Below are 20,405 nucleotides of genomic sequence, written 5' to 3' on the forward strand. Positions count from 1 at the left end.
CCGGACCTAATCCCCCTTTGCTGTGGGGACCCCGGGGACCTGAGATACGGGTCCACCTCAGTCATAGCACCTTGCCTTGCCTCTCTCTTTGGGCCTCAGTTGTCTCAGCTGCTAAATGGGTGTGTAGGCATGATGACAGGTGCCCTGCCTCCTGTGGTCCTGGGGCTTGGCTCCGAGAGTGTCGGCTTGTGAAAGACACCACCCCAGGCCCAGCCTGTGAGGGAGACGCTGTGCCGGGCGGCCTGTGCACACTCTTGCTGCTGGCTTCAGGGCCCTGGGCCGCTGGGCAGGGGCTGGTCAGCCTGGCCGTGACACCCCATCTTGTCAGGGACACAGACAAACAAGATAGCTAGGACCTGAGGCTGAGGAGTGTCAAAATGTTGCCAAGAGGGGGAGAGAACTTTCTGGGCTGGGAGGACCCGGCTGGGCTTGGAGAGTGGTGGAGAGGGCTGGTGTGCCTCTGGGAGGGTGGCGCGCGGGGCCACCTGGGAGGGTGCCTCTGCGCGGGGCAGAGGCAATTGCATAGAGAAGGGCTCGGAATGATGCGAGCCTGGACATGGGGCAGATGATGGCACTGGAGACCTGGCACGGGTCACTTTATGGGGCCTGCAGGGCCAGGCTGGCAGGTCTCGATCTGCTCTGCAGAGGAGGGATGGCAGGATGATGTGGGCAGCACAGCAGCCAACAGCCAGGTCAGATGGGTGCTGGGTGGGGGCTGGGTGCTCTGGCTGTGACCCCGACAGGATGGGGAGGGCAGGGCTATGATGCGCCGTGGCCTGGCTGCCCGAAGCCCAGGCTGTAGGGCTCAGGGCTCTTGCTTGAAAGGCAGCTTCATGGCTGTGGGGATAGAGGGGGAGGTGGCCGCTCAGCTGAAGGGACAGCGGATGAAAGAGGCAGCAGAGCGGTGGTGGGGTCTCTGTGCTGCGGGGATCGCCTTCCTAGCAGGGCCAGGCAGGACAGAGACGGGAGGGGTGAGGGGGGCAGGCACAGCCATGAAGGAGCCACATGGACCGTGCTCCAGCTGAGCCGGGCCACAGGCTGCTTCATCCTCAGCAAGAGCCGCGTGTGGGTGTGGGTGCGGGTGGTAAGTGCTGGGTGGTGGGTGCTGGGGGCAGTGCCCGTTTGGGGGATGCAGGCACAGGTGGGCTTCTACATGGCAGGGGGGAAGAGTCGGGGCAGGGCTCTGAGGCAGGGCGTGGAGGAGGCAGTGGGGGTGTCCGGGGTGCAGGTGGGGAGATGGGAAAATGTGGCAACACAGCCCCGAAGCCCAGTGCCGCCCCTCCCCCTGAACCAGAGCCCGAGCGGGCCTGGCACCCGCAGTCCCGTCCTCGGGGAGGCCCTGTGGACCCTGCCTTCTGATTCACGGCAGATGGGGCATCACGTGAGCACATCATCAGGGACGCAGGCGCCCAGAGACCAGGCAGATGGCGAGAGGGAAGTGGGGCAGGGCTGGCACAGAGGGGTCCCTCGAACAGCGGGGAGGGGCTGGCTGGGCCTCCGCCTCTCCAGGCTTACCCTCCGCCGGTCGGCATGCCTCACCAGGAGTTCCTCGAGGCCCTTGCGGAGCCCTGCAGATTCTGGGGTCAGGCCCGGGCTGCTGGGGAGCAGGGCTGAGGGTGTGGCAGGAGTTTGGGACACCATTATGTGATCCCTGCCGGGTGCCAGCCTGCCCGGGCACAGGTGGGCTGAGGCACCTGCCCGGGTCCCTTAACCTCCCAACTCTCCCTGGAGCCCAGTGGTTTGGCCGGGGCCAGAACATCCTGGCCCTTCCCGGCCTCAGACCCCGCTGGGCCCTGGGCTCAGCGCTTTGCACACCCTTCGTTCCTGTGAGGCACGTGCCCCTGGTGTGCCTGCTTGAGAGGCGAGGACCCTGAGGCACAGGAGGCTTACCCATGAGTAAGTGCTGGTCTTTGGGGCTGCAGAGTGCGAGACCTCGTCCACTGTGCTCTCCTGGCCCCTCAGTCAGGAGGGGGCTCCTCGACCAGACCGGGCTCCGCGCTGGGTGCCAGAGGGCACGTGCCCCTGTCTCAAACCCCATCCCTGCCACTGCCGAGCCCACGGTCCGCTAGGGTGTCAGGACCCACAGAGACAGCAAGGCCGGTTTACCTGGGGAGAATCCTGGCTTCGTTCCCCTCTGGTTGTGTGAACTGGGGTGTCTGCCCCGGTTTCCTTACCTGGAAAAAGCGGATAGCCATAGTGTGTATGTTGGGGGGCAGTTGTGAACGTTAAGGAGTTAATGCAGTAAAGCGTCTAGCATAGCGCCTGGCCCGTATAGACGTTCGTCTTTGTCATATGATCTCCACGGCGGGCAGATGGGTGCACTGAGGCCCGGAGACAACTTGTAACAACCGGCAGCAGTAGGGGGGGGAAGGGGGAGGATTGGGTGCTTCATCCTGCCTCCCCCCTGGGGAGAGCCGGGGCCGCCTGGGCTCTGGCAGAACCTACCCCTTCCCCCTCCTGCCTGACTTGTGCTGTGGTGTGGAGGTCAGTGGCGTGGGCACCGGGCTCTTAAGGGGCTGCAGGCTCGGGCTCAGACAGTCTGCGCGTGCTTGGCAGTTACAGGCAGGCAGAGATAAAAGCGTAGCCCCAGAGAAGCCGGCGGAGTCTCTGGGCATCGGAGGACAGGGCTCTGCATTACAGGGAGGCGGCCGGGGGCAGGGGCCTCGCTGTCTGGAAGCCAGCCCAGCTCCAGCTCCCTGAAAGAGGCTGGCGGTTTGCAGCTAATGGCTCCAGGCTGGCTCCCCAGGCTCAGGGCCACTTAAACTAACTCTGGAGATGAGCACGACAATGACAACAATGAGAGACGAGAGAGACCTCTCAGATCTCTGCCCTGTCCTCAGGCCTCTGCCTTCCCCCTCCCAGAAGCCCTGGCCTTGGCTTTCAAGGCCCAGGGGGGAGAGCAGAGGGCTACAAGGGCCCAAGGGTACAACCTCCCTGGACCTCAGTGTCCTCGCTATACGTGGAGAGGAGAGTGCCACCCCCTGGCAGGGTGGTTGCTGGAATTTGGGGCAGCCGATGGGGGCAAAGTGTGTCCTAAGCACGTTGTGCAGCTTTGAGAGGCCTTCCCTAAACCTGGGCTGAAGGTTTTGTCTTCAGGGCCAAGTTAGAACTAGGTTCCAATCCTTGAAAAGTGACCTTGAGCAGGAAGCTCTGTCTCTCAAAGCCTCATTACTCAGGCTGTAAAATGGGGATGAAGGTACCCGGTATCTCTAGGGGACCCTGTGGGGATTGGCTGAGACGGCTAAACACGTGGGGCCCCACGGGCAGTAGACCCCCACGTCCAGTTGTCCCAGACCTTTGCTCCTCCGTCATCCAGTTCAGCTGTTCCCCCAAGAGAAGCAGCATGGTGGCCCTGGGGCTGTCTGGCTTTGTCCCAGCTCCATCAACTGTGTGAACTTGGGCAGGTGTATTAGTCTCTCTGTGCCTTGTTTGCCTCATCTTAAAAATGAGGATGGCAGGGGCGCCAGGGTGGCTCAGTCGGTTAAGCGTCCGGCTTCGGCTCAGGTCGGGATCTCGCGGTCCGTGAGTTCGAGCCCCGCGTCGGGCTCTGTGCTGACGGCTCAGAGCCTGGAGCCTGCTTCGGATTCTGTGTCTCCCTCTCTCTCTGACCCTCCCCCGTTCATGCTCTGTCTCTCTCTGTCTCAAAAATAAATAAACGTTAAAAAAAAAAAATGAGGACGGTAATGGCACCTTGAGAAGGTTAAGTGAGCCACCAAATTTTAGGTGCTAAGTGTAGTGCCTGGCACGCCATAAGCGATCTTGTCGTTGCCACTGTTCCGGGCCACCACCAAGACCTTAGGAAGCAATGGTGAGTTCATCCTGGAGCATTAGCCCTGTGCCCCCATGACATCATTGGGAAAGTCGCCAGGTACCGGAGAGCCCGTGGGGCCTTGGACGCCCCCATCTAGGGGGGTCTTGATCTGCTGGCATGCATTCTTCAAGAATGGGGCTCCCTCCTGCTCTTCTCTGTGGCCCAGGGACTGACCCGCTTGGCCACTGTGCTGGGCCTGTACGGGGGGCCTGAGTTCAAGCTGGGCGGGTTTCCTAGGGCAGCACCCTGTGGTTACTTCTCCGCTGGTCTGAGTTCCCTTGGCCTCTTGGCCCCTTGCCTGCACTGGGTGGCTGACCCCCTCTGGGTCCCTGGCCAAGTATGGCTCTCAGGGAGGGCTCTGTGGTTAGTACCTTGGGTCTCTGACCCTGTGGCAGGGGGGACAACTGCCCAGACCCACCTGTCTTCATGGTGACAGATGTGAGGGAGGGGTGAGCCCCAGGGGCCGACTGGAGCAACTGAGTCACGTTTGGCCTGGTGCCCTCTGCCCAGTGCTCCACCGGCTGTGTCACCATCTGGGCATGCGCCAAACCCCGGAGAGACTCATAACCGCCCCCACTCCTACCTAGGACATACGGTCGCACTGCCTACAAAGACCCTCGTTCAGTCCTGGGTGCTGCTGGCCCTTGGAGATTTGAATCCTTATCCACACTTCACAGATGAGGAAGCAGGTGTCAAGTTCCCTGGCCAGTCAGTGGCAGTGGGGGCCTGAGCACAGCGCTGGGCTGTTTCCCACAGCACCACAGATGGCTGCACCCATTTGCGGTAGTGAGCTCCCCATCCCTGCAAGTGTTTAAGTTTGGCAGGGAAGTGTAGAGGGAGCTTGAGCAGAGTGTGAATTTCTTCACGGCTCCTTCCAGCCCGGAGCTTTTCTGGCCGTGGGCGGGAGAGGCACCCAATTCCCACATTCTCCCCAGGCATTAAGTCCCTGAGCAGCCAGCCCACTGGTCATCCTAATGGCATCAGATGGTGTTTGTGGGCGGGTGGTGCCTCCACAGCCTTGCCTGTCACTGTGCCCAGACTTCCACCATTAGCACCCATCCAGTGGCATCTTTGGGACGCTCCCATTGTCCGCCTAATCATCCAGCGCGTCAGGTGAAGGTGCACCGGGTGTGAGGGCATCGGGGCTCAGGGACCAACTGAGACAGGAGGCTGTGATGGAGGGGTCAGAAAGGGGGAAACCCCCCCCCCCCCCTCAATCATCAGGGAGCTGATGCTGTCCCTTGCTCTCCCTATCCCATGGACCTGTGCCTGGGTACGGGTGTTCCCAACTCTGCGGTTCTAGCCCCTCCCACACACTTGCATGTGACAGAGCCTCGCGAGAGAGCTGAGGGCAGCAGGCAGGGCCAGAAGGAGTCCTCACGTGCTTTCCTCAAAGCTGTATTTATCATATGTCTGTGGCTGAGCCTGCCACAGCCTCCTGGGCCCTGCCGCCTATGCACACACCCCAGACCAGATGGACAGGGTCTGCTCTCCAGCTCCTGGGCTGGGAGCCAAGGACGCCCGGGTCCTGGTGCCTGGCCTGGCAAAGGGGGCTCCGGGCCGGGGTGCGGTACCCATCACTAGCTGCGGCTGGGAGGACGGCCGGTGCTTTCCCACGGAGACTCTGCAGCAAGTGTCAGCACGCCTGGGAGTCCTGCCTCGGCTCCCCAACTTGGGTTCCCTCTTTCACAGAGCTGGAAGCCACAGTAACTGCCGTCCAGGGAGGGTAGGCGTGTTTGCAGACCCCATGGGTGTGGGCAGGAGGGGGCCTGGCCCCTGTTCCCAGGCTGTGAAGTTTTGGATGTAGCACAGCCTTGTAGACCTGCATATCCACCTCCCTAGAGTGGCTGACGCTTCCTCTCCATGTCCTGGAGATGCCAGGACTGGGGCCTGGGGGGCCACATGGAGCAACTGGGACAGTGCAGCTAAGGGAGTGTATAGAGCTGGATTGGAGTCCAGTCTTGCCAGCTGTGTAACCCCGGGCAAGCGACTTCTTCTCTCCGAGCCTCAGTTTCCTTAGCTGCAAAATGGGCATAATAGTGTCCCCTCCTAGAGTGGGCATGTGCATTATGGAAGTCAGGTGCAGTTCATATGGTTTGTGCACCCACGTGGTTCCCCTCCCTGCCCCAGCAGCCTTGTGAGTCTGTGCGTGCTGGCCCTTGGGATATGCCCACCCCCAGGTTCCTAGACCCCAGGGTCCTCCGTGGCCACAGACATGTGCTGTTTCCCATCCCTGCTCCACCTTGGGGAGCCCACAGGAGTCCAGATGGAAGTTAAGCATTTGCAGAAGTGGGAATGGGACCCACCTTCACTGGCAAATTCCTCCCTGGGCCCCCTCTTAGCCCTGGGCCAGAGGAGTGAGTGGTCAAGGGGCCTGATGTTAATAACTTTGCCTTTGTGCCAAGAGAAAGCCCAAGGTTCGGTGATCACAAATTTAGGTGGCATCTCAGACATCATCTAATCTAGCAACTTTGAAAATCTGTTTTGGTCCCAATGATTTAGAAGAGGCTTGATCTTGCAAGCTTCTGCATTGTAGGACTTTTCAGAGCCTTTACCAGGCAGCCGTGTATTGAAGGAAATGCTGGGCTGGAGTTTCAGGTCCCATCCCTATTCTCAAGCTGTGCAGTCTTGGGAGTCCCTCTCTGGCCAAGCACTTGGCAGAGGTACGTATGCCCCTGACCAGTCAGACGCTGGGGAGTCGGGATGGCTCAGTGCTGGAACCCCCTGCCGCAAGTGACACTTTTGGCTCAAATCTGTAGCATCAGGAATTGGCTCCTGTTGGCAAGAGGCTTGGAGCCTGCCTGACCTGGTTAGAATCCCAGCTCTGGTCATTCATTCGTGTATTTAACAAGTAGTCATTGAGCGTCTACTGGGGGCCAGACTCCTGCTAGGGCGGGAGCTACAGGTGGTGAGCCAGACAGACAAGACAGGGTAAATGTTGAGAAATGGAGACCAAGTAAGCTAATTGGAGGATCATCTGACAGTGTTGAGTGCTGTAAAGTGAAGAAGATAAGGCGATACGGAAGAGAGTGATGACAGGGAGGATAATTTTGGTTGGGTAATCATGGATGGCTTCTTGGGGGAGGAGATATTTGAAGTAAGGACTGAGAAGAGAAGAAACCAATCAGAGAATGGGTCCAGGAAAGAATGTGCTATGCTTCGGGGAAAGCACATGCAAAGGCCCTGAGGTGTGTCTGAGGATAGAAAGAAGGCTAGTGTGTTGCCGAGTTGGTGAACTCAGCAGGGAGTGGGTGGCATTAAGGTGGAGAGAGAGTGGTGTGGGGTCACTAGCTTATTTATGCTGCTCCCTGAGCCTCAGCTGTCTGATTTGGAAAAGGAGCCTCATTTTTTGTCCCACACACCTCCATTCTGGTCGTCAGTGTCAAGACCATTGTCAATGTCTTTGGCAGAGACTTGGCTCAGGGCGGCAATGACCTATGAGCTATTGTAGGTATTTTTGTCATCGCAAGTGCTTGGAGACTTTCGGTGGGACCTGGGATGTTTCGCCTCTGTTTCCCTGCTTGTCGCTGCAGTTAGTGAGCACCAAGTGTGTGTAAAAGGCCAGGGGGGCCCCATCTGCGTCCTCCCCTGGCTCCCCTGAACTGCAGCCCCCTGCCAACTCTTTTTAAGCACAGAATCTTCTGATCCAACAGTGACTCCCTTCTCTGGCCCAGCAGGCTCTAGAATCCTTTCCGGGCGAAGGTTCCACTGAGAACAGCAGCTCCTTTCTTTGCTTTCTTTTCCTCTTCCTCCCGGGGCCAAAAATAGTGCCTGAATGGGACACAGCTCTGGGCCAGCGGCAAGACAATAGCTGCCTCCTGGCTCTGGTCCATGGGTGGGGGAGGAGGTGTGAGGGTGCATGGGCACACCATCCCCCTGGCCCCAAGCCCTGCTGCCTTTCCCATGGCCTCTGCCAGAAACCACCGCAAAGCCCCTCCGTCCCCTTTGCATGTGATTGCCAAGGGGGTTCCCCACTTGTTCTGGGAAAGTGTTTATAGCTGCTTGGCTGCGACCCTAGCCCCTCAGCCCCCTGAACAGCGCCACCCTGTCTCTGATCTGCCGCTGCTCTGGAGCCAAAACTCCAGCCGAGACGTCTGTCCCTGGTTCCCTTCCCTGGCCTGTCTGGCACGTGGAGGCCACTCATGCCTTTGATGTCCTTTCCTCTTTGACTCACTGGCTATGGAGGACTTTTTAGAGGTCACAGTGATGTGCCCTCTTGGGAGGAGGTGAGCTCCCTATCACTGGAGGTGATCAAATTAAGTTCAGATGTCCACTGGATGGGGGGCAGGATTAGTCAAGCATCAGAGGGACATTTGGTCTTGATGTCTCCATGTCTCAGAGGAGATCTTGGTTTGAGACCCACACCCCTCCTTTGCCAGCTGGGCGGCTTTGACCTGGCCACCTCACTTCCCTGAGCCTCTGCTTCCCCATCTGTAAGAGAGCTTCAACAGGGCTGACCTCGGAGAGTGGTAGAAATCGATCTCCAAAATGCCTGGCGTAGTATGTGGCACATAGAAGGGGTTTCGGAAGCTTTGCCTCTGTTCTCTTCCCTCCCCGCACTGGTACTTACTCTGGATCACAGAAAGGAGAGTCTGACCCACACCTGGCCCTCAGAAAACTCTCTGAAAGAAAGCCAGGGGGAAGCTCCCCAGCCCTAAGGATAACTCAGAAGGAAGATTCCTGGTGGGGTCTGGCAACTTAGGAAGGCTTCCTGGAGCAGGTGCCCCCCTAAGACTCTTCTAGGGAAGTAGGTACACATTCCGTACTTCTGACAGCCAGTGGTTGGTGGGGGAGGCTAGAGGGGTGTCCAGCTTGGGATGAGGTCAAGGCTACAGACTGGTAACCCCCAGGGGCAAATGCAGCTGACAGTAAGCATCTTGGGTGACAAGAGTAGCCCCCACCGGCTCCTAAAAGGATTTGGTTTAAAGTCAGTGCTGACAAACTTAGGCAGGTGGCCTCCAGTGCTCTCTATAACCTCCTCCTGCCAGCTCTCCCTGCTGGACCCAGGGCAGCATCCGAGTCTGGAGACTTGGGTACCAGACAAGTTAGGGGGCTTGTGCTGTGCTGGGTCGGAGCCGGGGAGTGACGTAGTTGCCTTCCCGCAGCTGCCAACAGTTGCCAGGGAAACGGTTGCCAGGGGCTGCTGTCACCTGCGCCCCTTCTCCCGGGCCCGGTGGCTGGGGCTTGCAGCCCGTCTTCCCTGGCTGCCCGCTTTGTTTGAAGCTCCAGGGAGGGGGCAGGGGCTGGGGTGGCTCTGCTTGGAAATCCTCCTCACGGAGACTGAGCCACCTCCCCAGCAGGCAGCAGTCTGCAAGGGAGGCCAACCCTTTGCTCTCGCGTTCGCGCTCTTTATGTACTTGCAGTCCACTCGGTGCCACAAAGGCGGAGTTCCAGGTACGATTCTTCCCCTCCTCCTGTCTTCCCTCCATCCCTCTCACTCCTGGTCCTGCTTCCTTCTCCTCCCCCCCCTTCCCTTTTCCTTCTTCTCCCTCCCCTCCTTTACCTCCCCCTCCCCTGCTCCTCTCCTCCTCCTTCCCTTCCCCCTCTCTTTCTTCTCTCCCTCCATCCCTCTTCCCCATCTCCCCTTTCTCCCCAACACCTATAGCTGATGGGTGGGGTGGGGGTGGAGCTAGGTGGCACCAGGGACGCTGGGAGAGTCACAGATGCTACGCTAAGAGGGATTCGTCAATTTGATTCGAGAGCGGCTCAGGAACAGGGAGGAATGGTTGAGAGTAAGGGCCCCACAACCCTCCCCTCGGTCACTCTCTGGGCTCCACCCCCAATGATTAAAGATAAGCCTCTGAGAGGTGTTGGGAGGCTGTGTCCCTGGCTGGGCTGGCAGGAGCCATGCTCCATGATGGGCATGGGGGTCCCCTGGACCCTCAGGGGAAGGGTGTTCAGCTAACCCCAAGGAAACACATTTTGGAGCATCTCTTCTGTGAGTTTTAAAGAGAACACTTTTCTAGCAGTCAGGTAAGGTCAAGGGGAAATGGGCTGCAGGAACAAGAGCATCCCTTCTGGAGCCAGGTCCTGGGAGCAGCATCTCGTCTCCACCACTCGCTGGCTATAGGTCTCAGTTTCCTTATTTGTCAAATGAGCATAATGGTACTTGTCTCTTAAGGTTTGGGAGAGGATGAGGGTTACTTTGGGTAAAGAACTTAGAATCAAATCTTGCGTTTCCAAAGAACTTAATTCATGTTGCCTTTGTTACGGGAGGTGGCGGGCACACCGCCCTTGAGGTGTGCGAATGGGGGTGGAGGACCCCGCGGTCCTGGGTGGTGCCTGCCGTGGGAGCAGCGAGCTGGATGCGATCCTGGTCGGTGCGTCCGCTGCCCTTCCCCAGAGGGGGCTGGTCCCTCAGCCTTGACCAGGCCCCCAGCCTTGTTGGGGGAGGAGGCTGTGTGTCCCGCTGTCCTCTCAGCTAGGAGCGGGACCGGAGGAAGAGGCAAGAAAGGGAGGGTTGGTGGCTGGCCTTCGAAATGCAAGGGTCCTATACCCCGAAGACGGGCTTTCTGCCAGGCCCAGCCTAGCTGACCTGTAGCCCCCAGAGCAGGGAGGTAGCTGTGCTGACCTCGCAGGCCTGGCCTTGAGCAGTGTGGGAACACAGATGGGGAAGGAACATTTCAGCCAGACAACTGAGGTCTGCCTGTGGTTTGAGAGGGAAGAGAGTCTGGCCAGGAGGAGAGGGGCCCAGCATCTTCTTTGTTCCTTTCTGTCATCTGGGAGGTAAGCCCTGCCCTTCCCTGTAAGCATCCTGAGGGCCTGGGCTATAGAGAAGACGGTGGTGGTGGGGGGGGGGGTGGTGGCGGCAGGGCCAGGGCTCACAGTCAGCCACTTAACAGTGGAGGAAACTGAGGCTCAGAGAGGGGCCAGGTCTGGACCTTGCACATCTAACTCCCGCCAACTCTGCTCCGGGAGTCTGCATTCCCTGGGCAGGTGCCGACAGTGTGTGCCCTGGGGTCCTAGAGTCCAGCCTCAACTGCTCCCTGGGGACAGGGCCGCGGGGAGACTTGACAGGGGGCCGCACAACGTGCCGGCAGCACGGAGCTGGCACCAGGGTCCCTGGACTGCCTTTGGGAAATCCTGGCGCCTGAGCCCAAACCCAGCTTGGGCCAGATCTGGGACTCTTCTGATCTCTTCTCTTCTTTAGGTGGCAGGTCCCTATAATCCATTCTCAAATTATAAGAGGCTTTAATTCTCAGCTTCTAAAAGCTCTGGCGTGTTCATTTGTCTCTTTCTTTCTCCCTCTCTGCCCTTCTCTCCCTCCTTCCCTCTCAATTCCAGCCTTTTAAGTGTCACTTGAAGCGAGGCTGAGAGCCCAGCTGGCTGTGGCTGACTTTAATGGAATGGCTAACCTGGGGACGGAGCTGGCAGTGTCCCCTTTCCTCAAGAGCTGCTGCTGCCAGCCTAAGGGAGGTGGGATGGGGCCTCACACACCTCCAGCTCCCTGGGGACCTCTTGCCTGGAAGAGTCAAGGATGGTGATGAGTTGCCCTGGGGAACATCACAGCCTGAATGGCTCCCACAGCCCATCTCAAGCTAGCTAATGGCATAAGAGGGGAGGGGAAGGGCTGGAGGCTGGAAGGGAGGTTGCTGACAGGTTTCTTATGTGTGTGGAGTCAAGATTTTTGAGAGCAACATGTTTCTCATGTTGACAACAGGTGCTCATGCTAAAAAGGATACACCATCACGGTGGGCTGGGAAACTAAGTCCAACCAAGCTCTGTGGATTTTCTTTTTGCAGGACTTATCAGAGCCTTTGATGTGCTAATACATAAGACCAAACAGGGCCTGCAGCATTTCTCTAACTGGGAACTAGCACTTCTTAGAAAGTACTCTGGCAAGTTACTGCTTGATAAAGATGGGGAGACAGTCTCCTCGAAGGGATAGGACTCTGGAGACCACAATGACAAAAAGCATGGCTTTGAGGTTGGGAGGCCTTGGGTTTGAGACCTGGCTTGGCTGCTTACTTGCTACGTGATCTTAGGCATCACCTAACCTCTTTGAACGTCACTTTCATGATCTTTAAAGTGGGGGTAATGGGGAGACTGGGGGGCTCAGTCGGTTAAGCATCTGACTTTGGCTCAGGTCATGATCTTGCGGTTTGTGGGTTTGAGCCCCACATTGGGCTCGCTGCCGTCAGTACAGGGTCTGCTTGGCATCCTCTGTCCCCCACTCTCTGCCCCTCCCCACTCTCGTGCGCTCTCTCTCTCAAATTAAAGAAACATTAAAAAAAAGTGGGGGTAATGATAGCACTTGCCTCACAGACTTATGTTGGGGGCTGAGTGATAATTTGCGCAATGCTTTGCACGATGCCAGCACAAATTGAGCACTTGCCAAATGGAGCTGCCGTCCTCCCTGTCCTTGGATTCCGGGGTTCCTCCCCCTGTGCCAGACAGACCCTGTTCAACCCCACCCGCCATGTGGCGTGGGGCCAGAGTGCGGGGGCAGTGGGGAAAGGGAGTAGAGGCCCGAGGCCCAGGGCATGAGATACATCTCAAGGCTGGCATCAGGGAGGAGGACTCGTGTGTGGAAAGGCTCGGAGGAGGGAACCCCCAAGCCTGGGCTCGCCTCTGGTCGAGTGGCAACTCTCTGTTGGACCCCCTGAGGCCTCTTAAGTGAGTGTTCTGCTCACAGGCTGCAGGGTGTGTGGCTTTGGTAACTGGCTCTTGGGGAGGACTCAGTGTCCTTCTACGTGGACAGACCCTTTCCTTCCCCCCTCGCAGGGAACTCTCTGCTTCTCCCCTTCCTCGGAGAAGCCGCGGGGAGGTGGGGCTGTGGGGCTGTGCGGGCAGGGTCGGCCCTCCGGCAGGTCGGGTGCGAGAATGCCAGATTCACCCCAGGCGGTGAGTGGGGCAGTGAGTGGGCACAGCCTTGGCATCCGCCAGCCTCTGGCAGCCAGCAGCTAGCTTCATTTTTACTCTCCTTTATTGTAGAAGAGTTCCTGACACCTGAAGTCACTGTTTCCCCCAGCCATCCCAGAACACCCTTCCAGGGTGATCCTCCGGCCTAGGTGGTCCCCTACCTTGAGCACAGCCGCCGGTTCCCAGTTCCCAGTTGGGGAACGGGAGCAGAGGGAGGAGACAGTGAGCCCCGGCAGAGGCTGGAGGGCTGGGCGAGGAGGGGGCTGTGGCCCTGGGTCCCACTCAGGACTCCGGGGACTCGCCCTTTGATTTGTTGGATACATGGTGTTTCTAAGTGAGATTTACTTTTTAATGATTTTTTTAAATGTTTATTTATGAGAGGTGGGGGGAACGGCAGAGAGAGAGGGAGACACAGAATCCGAAGCGGGCCCCAGGCTCCGAGCTGTCAGCACAGAGCCCAGCATGGGGCTCGAACCCTCCAACCACGAGGTCATGATGACCTGAGCCGAAGTTGGATGCTTAACTGAGCCACCCTGGTGCCCCAGTAAGATTTACTTTGATCAAGTAATTTGGAAAGCACCAGTGGAGGGTCTTCAGCACCCCCCCCCCAGCCCACCCCCCACAGAGGAAACACCTGCAGGCGTCTGCTCTCTGTTCTGTTCTAACTGCCTTCCCCGCTGCCCTTTGAGGTCTGAGCAGCCCTCTGTTCCTCCCCCACAGAGCTGACCTGCCCCCACTCTCAGTCTTCGACTTTCTCCTTGCTGCTCTGCATACTTGCACTCGCGTGTGTGCACACGCATTCGCATTCGCATGCATGCTTACACTCGCAAGGTTTCATGCTCACCCACCCTCTCCTTTTCCCTGTCCTGGGTCAAATCCTTCTTTCCTAAGCCCCCTGCATGGGACTCACGGGGGTAGCCCGAAGCACCATGCTGCCCCCCACCTACTGGAGAGCATCTAAGGATCCAGGCTGGAGCTGGAAAGCCGAGCTGGGTCCTCTCCCTTCTGTCCCACCCCCAAGGAGGGCCAGATGGGGCTCACGCCCGAAAACCCACTCCAGCGCTCCCCTTCCACCCATGCCCTCCTGCTCCCTTCTGTCCTTTGGGAGGCCCCTTCCAGGTTCCTGGCACCCTGCTAAATGCCAGGTGAACTGCAGAGGAACACGACATGTCCTTGCCCCCAGCCCAGCCATTGCCATTCAGCGGCTGAGTGATCTGGGGCCGGGCCCCTGTTGTCTCTGACTTTCTCTGTAAAACACGGTTACTGTTAGCCCAGGCTTGTCACCCATGATTCCAAGCCCTCGGAGTCTCAATCCATGGGATGCTTGTTAAAGCCAGACTCCCCACTCCCACCCCAGACCTGCTGCCTCTGATCCTCAGAGTGTGGGGCGTGTGAAATGCATTTTAGTGAACTCCCTGGCATGGTTCTGGCCCTTGGACGAGTCTGGGCACCTCTGGAATGAAGTCTTGTGGCAGTGGGGACCATATAGAATGGGGAGGACCATATAGAAGGGGGAGGGCTCCCCCTCCCCCCAGGAACACATAGTTAATTCTGGTAGGGACTGGGCGGTTGGGGAACACTTCATGGGGAGGGTGTGTCTTAACTGAGTCCCAGTAGGTGGGTTGGGTCGTCCTAGGGATAGGGCAGGCATTCCTGGTAAAGGGTCAGTCTGGAGGTGGCACCGAGGTGTTTGCGGTCATCAGGGTGTGTGACGGGAAGGAGGAAAGCAGTGGGGGAGCAGGTCTGGGCATCAGCCCAGCCGGATATGTTGGAGAGGTGCCTGCCCAGGAAGGGTTAACCCCAAGCCCGATCAGGTCCTGTCCACTCAGCTTCCACCTCCATCCTCCGAGGAAATGGGTTTTCCAGGAGCCTGGACTGGGCCAGCGGTGACTCGTGGCTCTACACGGATGGCAGAGGAAGTGACTCAGGCCCCGGGGGGGAGAAAGTGAGCCACGGGTCCCCTGCCCGCTGCCCCCTCCCGCATCGTGAGGATGGGCAGGGCTGGGCCTGAGCTGGAGCCAGGCCTCTTCTCTTGGGGCCAGCAGGGCCCGGGGGTGGGGGTGGGGGAAGTGTCAATTTAGACGAGCCGTGGCCACCCTCCACTAGTGTCCTTGGGGACCTTGGGGACCCTGTGATGCTAACCCATTGTGTTAAGCTGGGCTGGACCGTTCTGTTCTCTGCGTGTGTTTACGGAAGGCCTGAAGTCAAGGGCAGCCGCTCCAGAGGGGGGGAGGTCTCTCCTGAGGTTTGGCCCCCAAACCCCCTCTCCCAGGCTGGAATTGTCTGCACTGCCGGTGGTCTTGGCCACCCCCCTCATTTTTCTCTCCTTTTTTGAAGGGGGGGGTGGAATCTCCCAAAGCCAGGGGAGCACGTATCTCTAGGACCTCTGCCTGTACCACTTCTGCGAGGAGCCCTCCAGAGCGAGACCCAGGCCTGTATCTTGGTTCCACCTGGAGTGACCTTGGATCGGACGGCCCTTCCCTAGCCTAAGTTTCCTGGTCTGTAGAATGGCCAAACGGTAGGACCAATCTGACACAGCGGCTCTGGGGATTTCACGTGACAGCGCAGGTGACCCCACCGCAGAGATCGGCGTGGTGCTGCTGCTGGGATAGCCCCCCTCGGCTCCCCAGTCCTGGCCCAGTGCTGCGTGAGGTTTCACGAGGGTCTTGCCTGCGGGCCGATGGTTGGTTTGAGGAGTACTTGGTGGCCAAACCCTGTCCCGCTCTGCCGGTCCACAGCTCCCAAGGCCAGGGACGAGGTTCTGTCCACATGGTCTGTGTAGAGGTCCACGTAGGGGCCGCTGGTTGCTGAGTCTGGGGTTCAGCCTCCAAAGCACAGGATCCCTCCCTCCGGGCTGAGCCAAGTGGGGGGCACCCAGGGTGGTGACTAGGGCATTCTGCAGCCCCACGGGAGGTGCTGGGAGAGTGTGGCCCCCATCGAGGATGCTGATGTGGGCTGCGTGGGGTGGCGGGTGTGTGTACAGGGGGCAGATGGTGGGGAGCCCCCCTGCCCATGGGCAGTGGGGGGAGGGAGGGAGGAGGGTGTGATGAGATGGGCAGTGGGCGGGGTTCTCTGTTGCCCGAAGTGGGGATGGGAAGGTGCTAAGTGAACAAGCTGGGCAGTGCCCTCCCCCTTCCAGGTAGGGGCTGGAATCTTCTCATTGTCCCCAGTCCCACTCTCCTATCTCCTATCTTCTGTTCTGTGAACAGCCTCGGGTCCAGGCTACAAGGGTGGGGTTTCAGTCTCCCCATTGCACTCCCGGATGGGAAGTTTCATGCTCTAAGAATTTCCTGTCAAGGTGCTCTGGAGGCTGAGCTGGCCAGGGCCACAAGGCAGGGGGCATGGAGGGAGGGAGGGGTGGGAGGAAGGCCGGGGGTTGACTTAGGGTCAGGCGTTAGCTGGTCAGAAAGCACACAGAGTTATTTATCTGACACCCATGGCACCTACCACATGCAGGGTCCTGTTCTAAGTCCTTTACAAGCATCAGTTCATTTGCAGGAGGCCCAGAGAGGGAGAGTAAGTAGCCCGAGGACACACAGCAAGTGAGCAGGAAAACTGGAAGTCGAACGCAGACAGTCTGGCTCCAGAGTCCTCTCCACTGCCTGAGAGTGGGTTAAAGGAAGCCAGGCAGACCCTCCCACTCAAATCCCCAAAATGTCCGTGGGGACAACGTTGTCCATTTTGGACTGGTTGTTGAAACGGCTAAGATGGAGTGGAGACGAGCCTGGAAGTGTCAGGGTCGTGCAGCTGGGCCTGTATCTGTGTGTGAGTCTTTTCCATGGTACTCTTGGGGGTGCGGCCTCGCTCATGCCCCTCCAGTGACTAGAAGTTCTCTTCTTCGTCTTGGCCTTTTTGCTCTTGAAGCTCAATCTGGGAGGGTTGGTGCAATGTGGATGATTCTGCGCTGTCCTGGGCCCTCGTCTACCAGTAGTGGGAGCTCACTCTGAACAGTCAGCCGGCCAAAGAGAGACATGGATTTTGGCGAGCTCCATCCTTGCTTGCTGGGTCATGTCAGGAAGCCATTAGCCCTCTCTGGGCCTTGAATCCGAATACCATAACATGGAGATTTGGACCAAATTCGCAAGTGATCCGTCAGCTACGAGTTCACAAGTGTAGAGCCGTGGCCACTGTGAGGGGGGCTGCCTGGAGGAGGTGACATTTGGATCAGGGATCAGAGGTAGACAGCAACAGGGACTGGCAGAAAAGAAAGGGGTCCGGACATGCTGCTGTCTCTGGATGCTGGGTTTCCTCCTGCTGGCCTGAGGTGACAGGAGGCAGTTTTGAAAGGAGGCAAAATGCTCAGAGAGAACACAAGGTGAAATCTAAAAAACCACAACGTGGGTAACAGTGGCCTTTCCCTAAAACACTTTCATATGTGTTAAAAAGAACATTGTTTTTAAAAAGTTTATTTATTTTGAGAGAGGGCGCACGCCTGCCATAAGCCGGGAAAGGGCAGAGAGAGGGAGAGAGAATCCCAAGCAGGCTCCGTGCTGTCAGCACAGAGTCCTATGCGGGGCTCGAACTATGAGATCTTGACCTGAGCCAAGTCAAGAGTCAGATGCTGAACCAACTGAGCCACCCAGGAGCCCCTCATATGCTTCTTCTGAGAGGTCCTGTGATGCCACTGAGGCAAGATGATGACACGGTCTGAACTGACAAGGTCTAAAAAATTGGGGTTCCCTTATGCGTGGTGGGACATAGGAGCCTGGCTCTAGTTTCAGGGGGCCAGGTTAGTTCAAGGAAGGAGACAATGAGCTCCTGCCGGGGCCACCTGTCCCTCGAATGCTACCCTCAAATATTCTGTCTGAAAGCCACCTCATCCTGGAAGCCCCCCTTGGCTTCTCCTGAACTTAGACTCCTTGGGTGCACCCAGTTTTCTAGGCTTCCCTTTGTCTGGCTTGTGACGGATGATTGTATCTGCAGCCACTGCCATATGCAGGTACCCATGCAATGAAGATGCCTGTCTGTGCCTGTCAGCTCCCAGCTCAGTCACAGGGCCGGCTGGCAGTGGTGAGCACCAAGCCACCTGGCACCTCTCTCTGAGTGCCAGGCGTGCGGGTTCCCTGCCAGGCCCCACAGTCCCGACCTGGTGAGGAAAGCCCTGGCCTCTGGGTAATCTTGGCCAGGTCGTTTAACCCCTTGGGCTTCAGATTCCCTGTCTGTGAAATGGGCCAAGAACGGGGCCCACTCCACGGGGTTGAAGCGAGGATTAATACAGGCACAGAGGTGCGGTGGGAGAGCACAGGCTGGCAGATTGGCTCTCGGCCAAGAGATCCTGGGGATTCCGAGGGCCCACTCCACGCTGGGGTGGAGCTGGCGGGGGGGAGCTGGGCCGTACTGTCAGCGTGTCCTTGTCAGACTGAACACGCTTCGGTGTTTCCAGCTGTGGGGGAGGGGGTGCGGGGGAGGGCTGGGACCTGGCTCCCCCTGGTGGTCATGACAGGAAGCACCCTTTTCCTCTGTTCCCTGCAGAGGGCGCTGTGGGTGCACTGATGCTTCACTCCATTTCCCTCACCCCTCCAACCGCCCGGCCTTTGTCCCACAAGCTCAGTGCACTCGGCCCTGTGGGTAGAGATGGACCAGGGGCTCCCTCGCTAGCGGAGGAGGGGGTACACCATCCGGCACTGCCTGGAGGCAGAGGAGTCCCTGGCCAGTAGTGGGAAGCAAAGGAGGCCAGGACTGACTGTAGAGGGAGGTGAAGAAGGCTTCCTGAAGGAGGTGTCCTCTGAACTGGGTCTTGGGGATGATGATGGTGAGGTTCCTGGAGGAGAAGCCGGAGGGCCCCCTTTCTCCTGCATCTCCCCCAGGCCTGGAGGGGCAGGGTGGTGGGGGTGGTTCCAGGTGGTCCTGGGAAGCCTTTCCCACCAGATTCTGGCCAAGATTACCCATCGCTGCTGGGTCTGGAGGGAAGTCCTATTGGCCCCATTTTCTGTGACTTACACAGGGTCGTGCAGCAAGTGAGGGGAGGAGCCAGGACTTGAACTCAGCCGGGCTCTGGACAGCTGCCGCCCCTTGATGCTCAGCTTCTGGCAGCTCTGGCGAGGTCCACGGGCTGTATCCACACTTGCTTCCCCACCTCACATCCCACACCCACCCAAGCTACACTGGCTTCCCCCTCTGCAGGGCCGGCCCAACCACCTTGCGGGGCTGGCCCCGGCTAACACTCCTGGCCTCTTTCAGGCGGTGACTTCTCAGGGTGACTTTGGGGAGCAAGATGGCCACCCAAGTGCTACTGCAGACAGCACTGCTCCTGCTGGGTCTGCTCTTCCTGGTTCAAGGTAGGTTATCTTGGAGACGCTGTGGGACCGTTGTGATTTACATTAAAATGCCCCCATGTCAAGGACAGCTGCCAGCATATCCACGCACCCCTTTGGGCAGGCACGGGACTTTAGACACAGTTTAGCAAGTGGACGGTATCTTGCAGAAAAAGGGACCCCTTCTTTCTGGCAGATGCAGCCCCACAGTGCACAGTTTGAGATGGGGAACATGGATTGGGTTTTGGCCCCACTCACTTCTGCAGCCAGAACATCCTTGTGCAGTACACAGCCTGCACAACTGTCTATGGTAGGCATGGCCTCAGGAAGTATTTTATTGCCTTTTTTTTTTTTTTTTTTTTTGCCTTTGGGGCACCCGGGTGGCTCAGTTGGTTATGGTCTGACTCTTGACTTCAGCTCAGGTCATGATCTCACAGTTTGTGAGTTTGAGCCTCATGTCAGGCTCTGTGCTGACAGCTCAGAACCCTCATGCGATCTTCTCCCTCTCCATCTCTCTCTGCCCCTCCTCCTGCTTGTGCTCTCTCACAAAATAAATAAATAAACATTAAAAAATTGTTTTTGCCTTTGAAATTATCATTACTTTTTAGTTCTTTTCATCATTTGTGAGCAGGGCACATTCACATTTTTGTAGACCTTGGAGGTATAGGCCCGTGGAACATGTGTGAGTCCCAGGCACCGGGCTCCTGCATTCTGGGCCGAAGGCCTGCCCCCCTCTTCTGCCCCTGGCTGCTCCCTGCCAGAGAGTCCCGTCTATAGTCTTTCCCTCCTCAGGTGCCCGTGGCAGGAGCCCCCGTGAAGACTTCCGTTTCTGTGGCCAGAGGAATCAGACAGAGAAGAGCAGCCTCCATTACAGGCAGACATCAGACCTGCACATCTCCATCAAGAACTCCGAGGAAGCCCTCACGATCTACGCCCCCTTCGCGGGAGCCCTCCCGACCTCCCGATTCTTCCCCGACCCCAGGGGCCTCTACCACTTCTGCCTCTACTGGAACCGCCATGCTGGGAAATTTCATCTTCGCTATGGCAAGAGCGACTTCTTGCTGAGTGACCAAGCCTCTAGACTCCTGTGCTTCCGGCACCAGAAGGAGAGCCTGGCCCAGGGTCCCCCACTGCTCGCCACCTCTGTCAGCTCCTGGTGGAGCCCCCAGAATACCAGTCTGCCCAGTGCTGCTGGCTTCACCTTCTCCTTCCACGGTAAGGCGACCTCCAGGCAGAAGGAACTTGCGCAAAGGCCTGGAGTCTGGGCAGTGGCCTGGGCCGCAGAGCTTAGCTTTGTTCCCGGGCACTGGGGAGCCATTGAAGGTGTCTGAGGAGGGGAGGGGTGTGATCCAAGATGTGCTTCAGGAAGTTTGTGGGAAGGTAGGGGGTGAAGGTAGAGGGGCAAAGTCCCATCCAGAGGCTGCAGGGAAGGTCCAGGCGAAGGAAGATGAGGCTTGACCAGGGTGGGAGCAGAAAGA

General features: G+C 58.3%; 1 protein-coding gene across 7 annotated transcripts in view; it reads left to right on the forward strand.

Annotated features, from left to right (window-relative positions):
* Positions 1-20,405, forward strand: part of ADGRG1 (adhesion G protein-coupled receptor G1) — a 39,382-nt gene that overhangs the window by 8,847 nt on the left and 10,130 nt on the right. For 4 of the 7 annotated variants that reach the window (XM_042918545.1, XM_042918542.1, XM_042918541.1 and 1 more), the window contains exons 2-3: positions 18,854-18,951; positions 19,705-20,142. In XM_042918545.1, coding sequence (XP_042774479.1) covers positions 18,888-18,951; positions 19,705-20,142 — 502 coding nt within the window. In that variant the 5' untranslated portion in view covers positions 18,854-18,887. Of the gene's footprint in view, positions 1-590; positions 693-10,309; positions 10,538-18,853; positions 18,952-19,704; positions 20,143-20,405 lie in introns of those variants that run through there. The other 3 variants (XM_042918547.1, XM_042918544.1, XM_042918548.1) reach the window with 3 other exon arrangements.

This window comes from Panthera leo, chromosome E2, assembly GCF_018350215.1.
Source record: "Panthera leo isolate Ple1 chromosome E2, P.leo_Ple1_pat1.1, whole genome shotgun sequence".
NCBI lineage: Eukaryota > Metazoa > Chordata > Mammalia > Carnivora > Felidae > Panthera > Panthera leo.